Source organism: Pholis gunnellus, assembly GCF_910591455.1.
Source record: "Pholis gunnellus genome assembly, chromosome: 8".
In the NCBI taxonomy this organism is placed as follows: domain Eukaryota; kingdom Metazoa; phylum Chordata; class Actinopteri; order Perciformes; family Pholidae; genus Pholis; species Pholis gunnellus.
This window is the reverse complement of record NC_136534.1, coordinates 1,504,038-1,519,074: the sequence shown is the minus strand read 5'-3', so window position 1 is coordinate 1,519,074 and position 15,037 is coordinate 1,504,038. Positions and strand designations below refer to the sequence as shown.

Here is a 15,037-nt window from a genome sequence, read left to right as displayed (position 1 = left end):
ACTGAATACAGTCATTTACATGTGATTGTTTTATAGGGACCTCTGTCCACACTGAAAACGCCATACATAAGGTGACAACAACTGCATATCTACCTTCTCTCTTTTTCAGACAGATGAGCAACATTATGAATGACAGGAGGCATGACCCTGAATCTATTCCATCTAAGGAGCCTGATTCAACTGTTCAATCATCATAGTGAAGAAAAATGTGGTAGTGAAACAAAGGATCATTCATCATTCATAACTAACTATTTCAATTTCAAAATCCAACAATAGGCCTGCATTTATGAATCAGATGACTGACATAAGAACGGAGCACTATCAGAGCGCTTGATGTATCTCTAGAATCAGCTGGGGGAGGTGCCTAGAAACAGCTGTTTGTGCCACATATAACACCTTTAGTTTTTCTGTAGATATATAAAACAAATATAAGCTCAATACTGACTAACAGCAGGGCAACAATATGTACAATCAAACTGGTATGGTCCGGGTAGGTTTTCATAGTCTAGTCTAGTTTATTGAATTAAATCCAAATTGGAAGAAACGAGAAAACAATTTGTATTTTTGCCATCAGTAGACTTCTTTGCCGGGAGGAGAGCAGGGGCAGCGGAGCCATTGAAAACCACAGGTCTAAAGTTAGTGGATCTAACGAGGAGTCGGGGCAGTCCGGGATCAGTAAAAGCCTCCCACTAATTCCCCAGAATAAAGCTTTTAATGTGAAGCAGCAGCAGCAGCACCAGCTCTTGGATACTGATGACAGCGAACATAAAAATGAAGGCTGATGTTTGAAAGCATGAAGAAGAATCACAGAGTGAAACAGGAGAGGTTCACTTAGAAGTACCGACAGACTGATATGGGATTTTTAAGGCCGGTATTAATATTGATATTTGTGAGTTTAAAAGAAAACGATAACAGTTTATTGGCTATTGTAATGTTCAGATAAAAGCAGATAACATAGACAATCAATCTTAGAATGGACCCCTTAGAGCAGGGGTCTCAAACTCATCTTCACTCTGGGCCACATCAGCATCACGGTTTCCCTCAAAGGGCCGGTTGTAAATGTCAGACTGTGTAAATGTAACTACTCCTAACATATTGGTAAATAACTGTCTCTGCATTTGATTATTGTTTATTCAAGTGTAAAAATATTGTACATGCAGTTATATAAATGTAAAAATATATTAAAGCACATTTCTGTTATGATAACTTAAATCCTTTTAATTTAAGAAACCCACATTACTCTATCAAACTTTAAAGAAAATAGCAAAGACAAATATCAAACACAAGTTATTACAATAACTTTGTTCAAAGCTTAAAATCATTTCAAGGGTGTGTTTGCACAATCCTACATGAAGTATTTCATGTGTTGTAAAGCCACGTTTAAAGTAGTCTTCAATGTACTCACAATACATTTCCATGTCCAATGTAGGGGAAGAGCTGCTTCTATGACTGTGTTTAAGTATCTCATAATTTTGACTTTCTATCATAATTTTGACTTTCTACCTCATCACTTCGACTCTCTATCTCATAATTTCGGCTATGGGGATATTTTTATTATCAAGTCTAACTTTTAAACATTTTTTTTTTATTTGCTGGCGGATTCGCGGGCCACATAAAGTCACGTGGCGGGCCGGATTCGGTTTGAGACCTCTGCCTTAGATGAATAGCCTCAATCTTTCTGAATCTCAACCTCATAGGCCTCTGCATACACACTAATACTGATGTATCTGCAATTAGCTACAGTAATATCGGCCAATACATCCGGCCCCTGCAGTAAGAATGCAGTCATTTCTTTTTTATCTATAAAAAACATTTAAAAAAAAGACAGAAATGTTTACAGAACGGTGCAATTAAATCTGACTAAACCTGGCGTCTGGACATTCAGATAATAAGAGTGCAGAGGAAAAGAAAGACTCAGTGCTAAAAATAAGTACTTGACTTTAGTACAGTGGCTATATTTCTACTCCATTCTATTTCACAGGGAAATATTTAGATTTTGACTTCACTATATTCATTTGACAGCTTTAGTTACTTTTCAGAATATAATTTTTCAAAAATACCCTGTCAGATGTTTTCTTAGCATTTGAATAATTGTTTGAGGCCCAAAAAGGTCCAATGATGCTGGTATGATAATTCTTCAGTCACAGGAGACATTTCAATACTTTATTTTACTTTTCATTCTATAATTGCATTTTGCTGATAATACTTTAAAATGTAGGATTTAAAATGCAGGCTTTTACTTGTAATGGATGCACTCAGTCTGGCTCTTAACAAGGGATGGCAGCAACTGGAATCTAACAGCTAGAGACATTCAACAGAGTCAAACAGTCCACCAACTGTTGGACTGTAACAGACTATCAGACTTAGTATCAGCAGAGTATTTTCAATTCAATTCAAGTTGAGTCCAATCCCTGTTGTCACATCATGAACGTGTGTGTGTGTGTGTGTGTGTGTGAGAGTGAGTGTACCAGTGTGTGGGGGGTGTCTCTCGGGTAAGATGAGGTTCTGGAAGTTAATGATGCAGACGGCCTCGGCCCCGAGCCAGCGGTCAGACACCACCTTGATGTAGTACTGGGAGGGCAGCGGCTCAAAGATGGGGATGGTGAACACTATGTGCTGAGGCTCTCCTGTTACCACCTGAAGGGAGGAACCCACACACACACTCATAAATGTACAGGACACAAGAACACACATCAACCACAATGTCCTCATGTCAACCGAGGTCCAAGAAAGTAAAAAAACAAACTTGTTTCTTCTGCAGGAGGAAGTGCTCGGAGTGGTAGATATGATCATTGATGGGATCCTCCACCCACAACCACCATGGCTCACCCACCGAGCCGTGGACCTGAATAAGTGAGGGAAAGAGCACATAACTCACTCTCTTCTGAACAGACAAAAAAACACAAACTCACCAATTTTCCAGGTAATAAAAAATCAAATCAAACAGTCTTGCTAATATATATATATATATATATATATATATATATATATATATATATATATATATACACACATTGTCAACCTCATTTTATAAATTATTGCTGAGGCTGTAGATCAGGGGTGGCCAACCCGCGGCTCCCGAGCCGCATGCGGCTCTTTGCCCGGTTTCATGCGGCTCTTACGTTCATATCGAAGTTTGTATTTGTGTTTTTTTAATGTTCGTGTTCGCTTCGCTTGAGTTAAATACGGTATTTTCGTCAAACGCGCATGTGCGGCCACAGATTACGTTCCTCGTCGACCCATTTAACGCCGAGACGGACTGTTTGAAAGCCCCGCTAGTCACAGATGAGGCTGCGGCTGAGTTGGAGATGATCGATCTTTGTGAGGAGGACCAACTCAAACCTGCTTTAAGGGACGGGACCATTGAGTTCTGGAAAAGTGTGCCAATGAAAAAATACCCCAATGTCAAACGGGCTGCGCTTAAGATACTGTCAATGTTTGGGTCAACATACGTCTGCGAGTCTGTGTTTTCTACCCTGAAACACGTGAAATCAAAGCATCGATCTGTTCTGACTGACACCCATGTGAAAGAATTGCTTCGAGTGGCAACAACGGAATACAAGCCAGATTTGAAGAGGATTGTTCAAGGCAAGGAATGCCAGAAGTCCCACTAAGTAACATGCATAGTAAAAGAAAACCACTATTGTAAATTATTATATTTTTGTTTGTGGACTTGGTTGAACTGAGAGTTTGTCTGTGTGAGACAGTGCACACAATGTTCATTGTTGAAAATGACTGGCCTGTGGTCTTAGGAGTCAATTTCTGTCATTATCATATTGGTGTGTGACATTTACAATAAATCTGGCTGAGCAAAGGTATGTGTGTGTGTGAGGAAGGGATAGGGTGATGTTCATGTGTGCCCATGTGTATGATGTGGCTCTTTGCGGTAACACAGTAAAAAATGTGGCTCTTGGTCTCTGACTGGTTGGCCACCCCTGCTGTAGATAATTGCTGATCCAACTCTATGGTTATTTAAACTTATTTTTTCGATATATGCACTACAACAAAAAATCTGAAGTGGTACAGGTTTTAAGGTAGCGCCTGCATTTTTCCTTATTCTGAAGCCATGTCTTGTAAAAGGGTCCAGTGTCAAACTATTGTAGTTGACATTATGCTGTAGACAAATAGTTTTTTTATGGAAATGTCACAAACTAACAGACAGTAAACCTGGGGCAGGGTAATATTCCAGATTAGGAGTACTGATTGGTTTCTGAGTGTATATGTGCGAATGACAGTCTACATGCTGTTTCCCATCTTGTTAAGAATAGAATTTAAAGGGAATAACAGGGAATGTTTGGAATATGGGGACATGAAAAATCATATTTTACAAACAATTTTAGCAGTGAGCATTGTGTTTTCAACAGAAAAAAAAGAATTCTAAAAAAGAAAGAATCAGGAAAAAAATTTAATAAATAAAAGCTGCTAGTTAAATGTTAAAGAATAAATATCTCGTATTAATCTAAATGAGGAACCATAAACAATACTCACAGGGCTCTAACAGTATTTATCATAATGTGTCAGTGTGGTATGTGTCCTGGGTGCCATCAGGGAGGTAGCTCATGTGTCGGTACATGTGTCCCGGCTCTGCAGCCGGATCAGGGCTAAGCTGGCCGGTCTATCATTACCACTCTCCCATGATTGAAGCATGCATTGCTAATCGGACATAAACATTCATCTTCATATTCAGCCCCGCTACAATGAGCTTCCTATTCCGCTCATACTCCATGACAAACTCTGGAATAAGCTTCCCAAGATCCCCTCTGGCCTGCCTGCCCACTGAGGTGGGACATGCTGGCGAGGGCGGAGGCATTCTGGCTTTCAGGGACAGATGGAGATTCCATGGCTGTAAGAATAAGGTAGGGGGAGCAGATCTTCTTTTCTCCATTGTGAACATGTGACCATGACTACACTGGCTGTGTCACTGAGTAGTTTTGGTGCTCAAGAGACAGGAGGAGACAAATGCTGAAGTCCAGCACTCCCCGGACCTTCTGAGATCTGAAACAATCTGAAATGTAGCACTTTGCTCTCATTTCCTAACCCTGAATATCAAAATATCATTATATATCAAAATATCATTATATCCTTAATATGTTGTGTTCTTGTTGCCTCTTGCCATTTATACATTTGTTGTCTGAATTTTGCTTAATTCTAAAACACTTTCTAATGGTACCTGGCAGATTCTACTTGTCAGACTTCCCACAGTTTACTGAACGGTGAATATGACAATAAATGACTGAGGCTCATTATAATACTGTGGTCTATATTTATGCACGATCACACAATACAGTGCTTTTAGAATTTCTACTCAGCACCTCAAAAGTCATCTGATGCCAAACTCAGTGATCATCACTGTAGTTGCTGCTACTTGACTATATTTAAGACCTCTTGACCTCATGTGAGGCCTTCGTTCTAAAGACTTGTACTGTAACGGGGGGTTCTCCCGAATCACACAACATAGTGGTATCTACAGGCTAACCAGATAGTTTGGGTTTAATCTGTTCAGGTTTTGAGATATCTGTCTCTGAGATTCCTACCTACCATACAGTGGACGAGAAAGGAATCTTATTACATGAAGAAAGATTATATTCAACATTAACGTGTCTTTGCAGAGGCAACGTCCCAGATAGCCTGGATAATCCACAGACCTCACTGTCATATGCATTGGAGCTACTTTCTGCTGAGGTGTTCACACTACTTTACTGAACAACCTGTTTACATTACCATCACTCACCAGCCTAACACAGTATGATGTTTTACTTTATCATTTCTTATCCTATATTGAAGCTGCTACACTGCTTCATGTGTCAGAATCTTTGTTATTAACATTATATTAAGAAAAAAACAGTTGAAGGTAGCCTGAGATTCCATGGTCAACGACTGCTGCAATCTCATTTCTGTGTACTCGACAATAACAAAAGGATGTGAATAACACCTGTGGGGTTCTGTCCCTACAAACAATGAGGGCTGCCAGCAGTGAGACGTGCAGTGGGATTCTCACTTTCACTGACTGCGTCAGTGGGAGAAGCAAGAAAAGCACAGCACAGCTCACCCTGCTGACACACTGCAGCACACTAACACATGAACACGTCTGCTCGAGCCTCGGGGGCAACACACAGGTGTCCTTAAACACAGCAGCTCTGCTTCACCGCTGGCTTCTGCATGCCTGTGTTTAAGTAGTGGCACTCTAAACTGACATAGTGCAGCAAATTCAGGTTTGGTGTATTCATTGATCACTGTATTTGAATGGGATTTCGATGCTCCCTCCACGTCATCCCAACTGTCATCTGTGTGTATACACCAGGCTGTCCGCCCGCATAGCAGCGGCTGAGTTGATAAAGCGGTAACGTTACAGCAGTGTGTGTTCTGGTAGTTACGTTAGCAATAAGCCAAACAGTGCAAACTGTTATTACCCCACTGTCTCTGCAATGTAGGGCTCGGGAGGGTCGATGATGCACTTAGCTGTGCTATCACCCCTACCGCTAGGGGCCGGTTAAGAGTACTGAGTGAGGAGTATGTATCTTTAGGTTGTAGTAAGAACTGGCGGGCTGATAAATCTGGAATATGCAACTAATGAAGAACATCTTGAAGGCTATAACATGTACTTTCAATTAAATAAAATAAAATGAAATATAACGAGAAGCAGACGACAGCAGTATGTATGTCGTCCACGTTTACCTGATCATTCCAGCGAAAGTCAGGCGTGACGATGAGACGAACCCGTAGGACAGTGCGTGTGATTGGCTGAATGTTAGCCTCCATTGTGATCGAGGGGATCTGGTGGACACACTGTTTGACTGTTAGGCCGATGTTGACATGGTGCAGCATGTGACCTGGGAACAACATACCTGGTATTAACATCTGTTTTTTGTCATAATTCATGTAATGTGGCTCATACAGATTACAGTAAATTCTCAAATGAATCCAATTTTCAAATAATAACCTTGGCATTATATACATTTATACAGCATTCAAGGCTCACTACTATGCTGTTCTGAGTTTCTCTTAACAAAAAATGTTTTTGTTCACTGAAACATTTCAATCATTTAGCTGTTTTTTTCTATCTCTTTTGAGCTACTGTCAATAAAAATGATCCTAAACCACTGAAAGGCTTTTAATTTGAAACATCTGTTAGAGACATGTTGGGTCCATTGTCATATTATACCTGACACTTGGGTGCTTTGTGCCAGTGTAGTTTAGAATAATTGATACAGTCTGAATATCAGTTGTCTTTACCAATCTCATCCTTCCTCATTTCCTTCAGTTTGTCCACAGTGAGCTTCTTCTCCTCCAAGCGGTTCAGTACAACATGGCTTAGGTTGTGGAACTGGCGGAGAGGGTGGGCAAAGCCCCACAGCCGCTTATCTATCATCTTACAGAGGATGAGCAGTCGGTAGGTCATGGCCGGCCACCGCTTTCTCAGGGCAATCTCAAACAAAGCCCTGACGATTCGAGCAGCATTCTGTGAGATGTGAAAACAGCAGGAGGAGAAAAAACTAAATCAACATCAATCCCAGAAGTACATGTATTACTGCTGCAATTATAGACAGTAATAGTTTAACGGTACACTTTAAAACTGGAGGGAAACACATTGGTAGTGGAGCAGAAGTCACTAGAAGCAGCTGTAGGAAACATCATGCTGTATACTGGTGATTAATCATGTGTGATCAGGAGGAGGTCCGGCGGGGTTCAGAAGTCCAGCTTGGCCACAGCTGTGCACTGATGGATTGCTAATGTCAGTTCTGGAGGAGAGGTCAGGTATCAGTGTTGCTTGCTGATACACTGCTCAAGTGTGGTCAGGCTGTAATTGATTTGGTCAGGTGTTATTGTGATCTGATTGTCTGGTATAGTCTGAATGCACTCTAGAGGGGGATTATTGAAATCGGACTGTGCTCTGTTTGATAGCTTTGATAGGTGCGACCAAGAGGTCTGGCTGGACACAGGAAGGCCTGAAGTCTGGGGAGAACAGATGCACCGAACAAGGATCCTGTTAACTTGTGTTCACACTCTTCTGCTCCACATTAAAGCACAGTCTTCCACTGCACAAACTTCTACCAGTGTAGTACAAACACTTCAATCGAGTTCCAGCTGCTTCAACCCCACTACCATTTCCTCTAATTTCGGAAATAAACCAGTAGAGCTTGTCCTTCATGATCTCATCATTAACATTATAGGAACCTGCTCAATTTTTGCTATGTTACATTACATTAAAGTCATTTAGCAGACACTTTTATCCAAAGCGACTTACAATAAGTGTTAATACGCATACATGGAATTTGTCTCTGGTTTCCACTCCTACATACACTATGTACATACACTATTTTACAATAAACAAGGACAAATATATAAGAATAAAAAAGGGCAGCAAAGAAAGTAGAACAGATGTAGTTATAAACATTTAACAGCTATATACAATATAAGTATAAATATATTTTAAAAAAAGTGTATATATATAATACAGTGTCGCAAACAGAGGTAGTAGTGCAATATTACTTATTTATTGTTCATCAGAGTGACGGCCAGTGGAAAGAAGCTGTTCCTGTGTCTGGTGGTTTTGGCGTACAGAGCTCTGTAGCACCTACCAGACGGGAGGAGTTGGAACAGCTTGTGTCCAGGATGTGAAGGGTCTGCAGTGATCTTTCCAGCCCGCTTCCTGACTCTGGAGGTGTACAATTCCAGGATGGAGGGCAGGCTGGAACCAATGATCCTCTCTGCAGACCTGACAATCCGTTGTAGTATGTTCCTGTCCTGTTTGGTGGCCGATCCAAACGAAACAGTGATCGAAGAGCAGAGAACAGACTGGATGATGGCTGAGAAAAACAGAATCAGCAGCTCCTGAGGCAGCGCAGGAAGTACAACCTCTGCTGGGCCTTTTTTCTGATGGCGTTGATGTTGGGAGCCAACTTCAGGTCCTGGGAGATTGTAGATCCCAGAAACTTGAAGGTCTCCACCTAAGTGCATCTCCTTTTTAAACAAGCATCTAAGAGCATAAACCAGAGGAAGAGTACAGAAACAAACTAATACAATAAGTGCAACAAACTAATACATATACAATAAGTGCAACAAACTAATACGAAAACAAGAAGTGCTAAGTGGAAGGCTCAGGGTAGTACTTCTTGAAGAGGTGCGTTTTCAGCCTGTGCCGAAAGATGGGCAGCGACTCTGCTGTCCTGACGTCAGTGAGGAGTTCATTCCACCATTGTGGGGCCAGGACAGAAAACAGCTGTGACCGGGTCGATCGGCCGCAGAGACCTCTGAGCATCGGGGAAACCAATCTCCCCGAGGCAGCAGAGCGAAGTGGTCGGGCGGGGGTGTAGGGCTTGACCATGGCCTGGAGATAGGAAGGAGCTGTTCCTTTCACTGCCCTGTAGGCTAGCACCAGAGTCTTGAACTGGATGTGAGCTCTTACAGGGAGCCAGTGTAGAGAACGGAGAAGAGAAGTTGTGAGGGAGAACTTTACACCGATTGAACACCAGACGAGCTGCAGCTTTCTGGACAAGCTCCAGAGGTCTGATGGCCGGCAAGTAGTGAGTTGCAGTAGTCCAGGCGGGAGATGACAAGAGCCTAGATGAGCACCTGCGCCGTCTCGTCAGTGAGGAAGCGGCGAATCCTCCTGATGTTTTACAGCAGGAATCTGCAGGAGCGTGTAACCGATGCAATGTTTGCTGAGAACGACAGTTGACCATTCAGGGTCACACCCAGGTTCCTCGCAGTCCGAGTTGGCGTCACCACGGTATCGTCCATGGTGATGGACAGGTGTCAGTGCGGGCAACCCTTCCCAGGGGAGGAACAGTAGCTCGGTTTCGTCCAGGTTGAGCTTGAGGTGGTGTGTCGTCATCCATGTCGAGATGTCAGCCAAGCACGCAGCTATGCGTACCTCCACTTGAGTGTCACCGGGGGGAAATGACAAGACCAGCTGGGTGTCATCGGCATAACAATGGTAGGAGAAGTCATGCGAGCGAATAGCAGAACCCAGAGATGTTGTGTAGAGCGAGAAGAGAAGGGGGCCCAGGACTGAACCTTGTGGAACCCCCGTAGTCAGCAAGCATGGTTGCGACACGGCCCCCCTCCATGTCACCTGGTAGGATCGACCTGTCAAGTAGGATGCAAACAGGGAGAGTGCAGAGCCTGAGACGCCCATCCCCTTGAGGGTGGAGAGGAGGATCTGGTGGTTCACAGTGTTAAACGCCGTAGACAGGTCCAGAAGAATTTGGACAGAGGAGAGAGTTTGCTCTCGCAGCGTGAAGCGAATCTGTCACCGCAAGGAGGGCTGTCTCAGTGGAGTGACCCACTTTGAACCCGGACTGGTGGGGGTCCAAGAGGCTGTTCTGGTGGAGATAGGAAGACAGGTTAAAGACAGCACGTTCAAGTGTTTTGGAAAGAAAGGATAGAAGAGAAACCGGTCTGAAGTTCTTGAAGTCAGACGGGTCAAGTGATGGTTTCTTCAGAAGGATAGTGACTCTGCCAGTCTTGAAAGCTGTGGGAAAGCATCCTGAAACAAGAGATGTGTTGATGAGGTGGGTGAGGAAAGGAAGGAGTTCAGTCGCAATAGACTGAAGAAGAGAGGAGGGGATCGGATCAAGAGAGCACGTGGTGAGGCGGTTAGATCTATTCCAGCTGAGTCTAGTAGTTCAATATCCCTCCAGTTAGTTAAATACACACTGGAGTGAAATCTTGACTAGACTGAGTATAAATATCCTTGAGATGTGGAAGCCCTGCCTCTCCCACTTCACAGCGCAATCACAGAGCAATTGGCCAGCTGAAACTCTAATCACACCTGGCTTACAAAGACTGCAGACAGTTCTCACACTGAAACAGGCAAGGTACAGCTCAAATAAAACTTGTGAAAACTAGAATAGTATACATATGTAATATGAAGTTTATGTTGTGCAACTTCAGAATCCCACAAAAAGATATTTGGGTGTTGACCAGTTATGTTTCAGCCCTGATCTGGCACGGAATTTTTGCACGTAACATACGTTGGCAAGTATATGAACAATAACGCATGTCCCAGCTGCTTGTCTATGGGTATTGTGATGTTTGTTCACCCCTTGGGTCAACAAACACCAGGAGATGAAGCCTGAGCAAGGGAAAACGACCCTGTAGGAACAGGTGCTAGCTGGGGATCATAAATAAGTAATCAGTGCCTCACCTGCCACATGCTTCAATGATGGGGAGAACCAGCTGTAGCTCATCTCCAATCAGCCCAGCACAGGCTGGAAAGCTCCACTCCAGCCACAGTCAGAGGAAAGGCACAAGGACTGAGCTGCTGTAGGCCTCTCTCTCAGTTCAGTGGATGACAAGAACCAAAAAGGAGAAAAGCTTGACATTTCCTGTTGGTTATCACTCAGTGTGTGTCTTGTGTGTCACTCCTTGGACCAAGAAGCCGACTAGGACACAGAGACTGAAATACCCCGGGCCGAGAAGGATTTCAGTTTTTTGCTCCATTCCCCTTTTCCCGACTTCTCAAAATTAAAGGACACTTTTGGTTTGAACTGAGATTGACTTGTATTAGTCCTTATTCTCCAAGCTTGGTCAAGCCTCCCGGTGGCAGAATTGAAACATATGGTGGAGAATACTGGCATTATGATAACTACGCTATGACCAGGGAAATTTGGTTCTGATCACTATAGAAGAGGCTATAGCGGCACTTTCAAAAAGTCAAGCAGTCTTACAAGCAGCCATTGCCAGCCTAGCCCAGTGCCCTAGGAAAACAGGGGAGCGACTGCTGCATCAAGCTAACTAATTAGCTTGCGGAGTTTTGCAGTAGCTCGCGCGGTTCACTGTGCATACGTGGTGACCCGTGTGTTAGAAAAGAATGGCATGCGATCTACCGGCACTGCCTCCGCGATCGACCGGTCGATCGCGATTGACGTATTGGGCACCCCTGGTTTAAAGTAATGCAAGAACTCTGCAAAAGAATGAGCGAAAAAAAAAAATATGCACCTCTGTGTACCACCCCCGGACCGATGGCCTTGTTGATGGATTCAACAAGATGTTGTAAAGCATTCTGCGCAAGGACATGGAAACTGACTCAAAGAACTGGGACGAGCTCCTACGCCATGTAATCTTTTCCATTCGGGAGGTGCCAAAGATCTCTACTGGATACTCCCCGTTTAATCTCCTCTATGGTTGCCGGCCTGGGGGGGGCCAAAGAAGCCTGGAACTATCACCCCACCTCTGTGATTGAACACATCGACCAAATGCAGCACTGGATGGCCCAACTGTGACGAGTAGTGAAAAGAAACCTTGAAGAAAAATAGCCAGGGCCGAGTTTATGACAGTGGGGCCAGGGTAAGGGAATTCCAGCTTGGAGAAAATGTTCTGGTGCTGGTTCCAACGAGTGTATGCAAATTCCTGGCAATTTAGCAGGAGCCGTAAGAAACTGCAGAGCTCACAAGTGCAGTGAACAATCAACCCAGCAACGACAGGACCTTTAGGAGTTGGTTTCTTAGTATTCTGACATGTTCTCGGATCAACTGAGGTGGACATGACGGACCCTGGAAGATACTTTGACAGAGGCCTTACCAGATCCCGAGAGCGGAATCATTGAGGCGTCTCAAAGTCCTTGTACCCCACAATTTCTGCAATGACTTTTGCAAGTTGAACGGGATTTCCCGGTTTAACACATATTACATGCCCCGAGTGGATGAACTCAAAGTGAAGCTTGGTCCGACATGGTTCATCAGTACCCTGGACCTCACAAAAGGATACTGGTAAGTACCCCTGACAGAGCAGGCATTGAAGAAAACGGCTTTTACCACACCTGAAGGATTAAACCAGTAGTCCTCCTGTTTAGGGTCCATGGCGCGCCAGCGACATTCCAGCCAAGATGGACTGGATTCTTCAACCCCATCGGGTCTATGCGGCTGCTCAGTTGGATGAGATTATTATTCACAACCCTGGTTGGTCCTCCCACATAGCCCTTTTACGAGGGGTCCTGGAAGCGCTGATCGCAGAGGGCCTGGTGGCTAGAAATGCACCGGGACCACTACCAGCAGTATCAGGTAAAATCCATCATTTATGGCCAGCTATAGTGTATGCGTAAAACAGGCAGTCCCTATAAGTTTTCACTGCATCAATTAGTTTAGGTGTGAAGTTATCAGCTGTGTGTATTCTTGGCATAATCTGTCAGGGGTCCACCAGTGTATTTGCAGTGTATGGAGCCCGTCCTTGTGACCCTTGATTTTGGTAGGCACTTTATCCTCCAGAGGAATGCTTCTGAATCCGGTCCTGGTGCATTCCTATCCCAGGTCAATGGATAGGAGCACCCGATCACCTATACTATACTAGCTACCAAAACATGGAAAGAACTTGCCTTGCAATAAAATGGGCCATCAGGAAACTTAATATTTCCTGCTGGGACGAAGGTTCACCCTCATCACAGACCATGCAAGAGGTGCATGGTGGATGTCAGTGACCAGGTAAAACAATGCACAGATCATTCATTGGTCTCTTGAGTTGCAGATGATTAACTTCAAGGTAGTCCATAGAGCCAGGAAACTCCATGGGAATGCAGACACCCTAACACGGAGGGATGGGTTCCTCTGGGACATAAACCTGTTACCTAGTTCTATTACAAAAAACAACATCCAATGCAGCATCAAAATGGATAAGACACTTAAACCGGTAACTGCACTAATTGTACAGAATGAACCATGACGGATTTATTAACTGATATACTGTATTGATTTGTCTTGTAGTGTGTGTGTATATGTAGCTCCTTTGTCCTCACCTGTGCCACATACGACAGGTCTGAGATGAGCGAGAAGCTGTCCACCTCTCCTCTGCTGATGTACGTCTGAAGCAAAACATTGATCTTGCCATAGCCATTCTCCACCCCACCTGCAGCCGGCAGCTCACAGTAGTTACACAGCAACTGTTCCAGCTCCTCCATCTCTTCATCACGGACCTTCCATCACACATGCAAAACATGATGTACAATTCATATTACAATTAAATCTTTAATGGATAAGTACATTTCAACTACATTCTGTTGTAGGACCTTAAATGTAGACTTCAGAAATAATCAGTTAGCTTGGTGGATGACTACAGGTTTAAAAGTACTTAACTTTTATTTTGGAAGATAACTTTGACAACTGTTGTTGTAGCATATACATGATGTCCTCTCACCTTAAGCTGATCAAACTCTTCGGCCTTGGAGACAATACTGAGGATGTCAGCTTCTGTCCGCTGAGAGTTGAAAAGTTCATTGAAAGTCTTCAAAGAAGGAGGGAAAAGGAATATAAGTCATTATGTTGGAGGGATGAACACCTACCCGATGAACACCCAACAAAATTTCGTTTGGAAGGTGACAATACAATAAGATTAAATTAGATGATTAGAAAACTATATTAATCCCCAGTGGGGAAACTTATTTGCCACCAAAAACTTATACAGACAACAATAGACCCATACAGACAACAATAGACACAGTCCACAGTGCACAGCAGACACAAACTAATTACAAAGAATAAATAACACCAGAAAATGCCATATACAACATGATTGACATCAGTAAGATGCTAAATCTAAAAACCACATCTAAAGGTGTTCATTAAAAAATCTAACTGCTGCTGGAACGAAAGACCTTCTCAGTCGTTCAGTAGAACACTGAGGCATACTGAGTCTCTCACTAAATGAGCTTCTGAGTCCATTAAAAACACTGTGTAATGGATGGCCTTCAAAAGAAACAATCGTTTTTAACTTGGCCCTTGTTCGCTTTTCTACAGTGACCTCTAGTGAGTCCGGGGTAAGGCTGATCACTGAGCCAGCCTTCCTGATCATCTTATTGATCCGGTTTTTATCATCCGCAGCGATGCCGCCCCCCCCCCAGCAGAGCACAGCATAGAAGAGGACACTAGCTAAGATCCCCTGGTAAAAAACACGAAGAAGCTTTCTGCTGATATCAAAGGATCTGAGCTTCCTCAAGAAGAAAAGTCTTGACTGAGCCTTTTTAAATACAGCATCAGTGTTCTTTTTCCAGTTTCATTTACTGTCCAGATAGACCCCAAGATATTTGCTGACCCGCAATTATCAC

The 15,037-nt window shown here is 43.4% G+C and overlaps 1 protein-coding gene across 1 annotated transcript in view; it reads right to left on the bottom strand.

Moving 5' to 3' along the window:
* Nucleotides 1-15,037, bottom strand: part of ascc3 (activating signal cointegrator 1 complex subunit 3) — a 193,894-nt gene that overhangs the window by 41,643 nt on the left and 137,214 nt on the right. Inside the window, exons 19-24 of the mRNA XM_079165322.1 lie at nt 14,131-14,217; nt 13,733-13,909; nt 7,234-7,459; nt 6,676-6,830; nt 2,747-2,845; nt 2,469-2,637 (exon numbers count right to left, since the gene is read on the bottom strand). Coding sequence (XP_079021448.1) covers nt 2,469-2,637; nt 2,747-2,845; nt 6,676-6,830; nt 7,234-7,459; nt 13,733-13,909; nt 14,131-14,217 — 913 coding nt within the window. The remainder of the gene's footprint in view (nt 1-2,468; nt 2,638-2,746; nt 2,846-6,675; nt 6,831-7,233; nt 7,460-13,732; nt 13,910-14,130; nt 14,218-15,037) is intronic.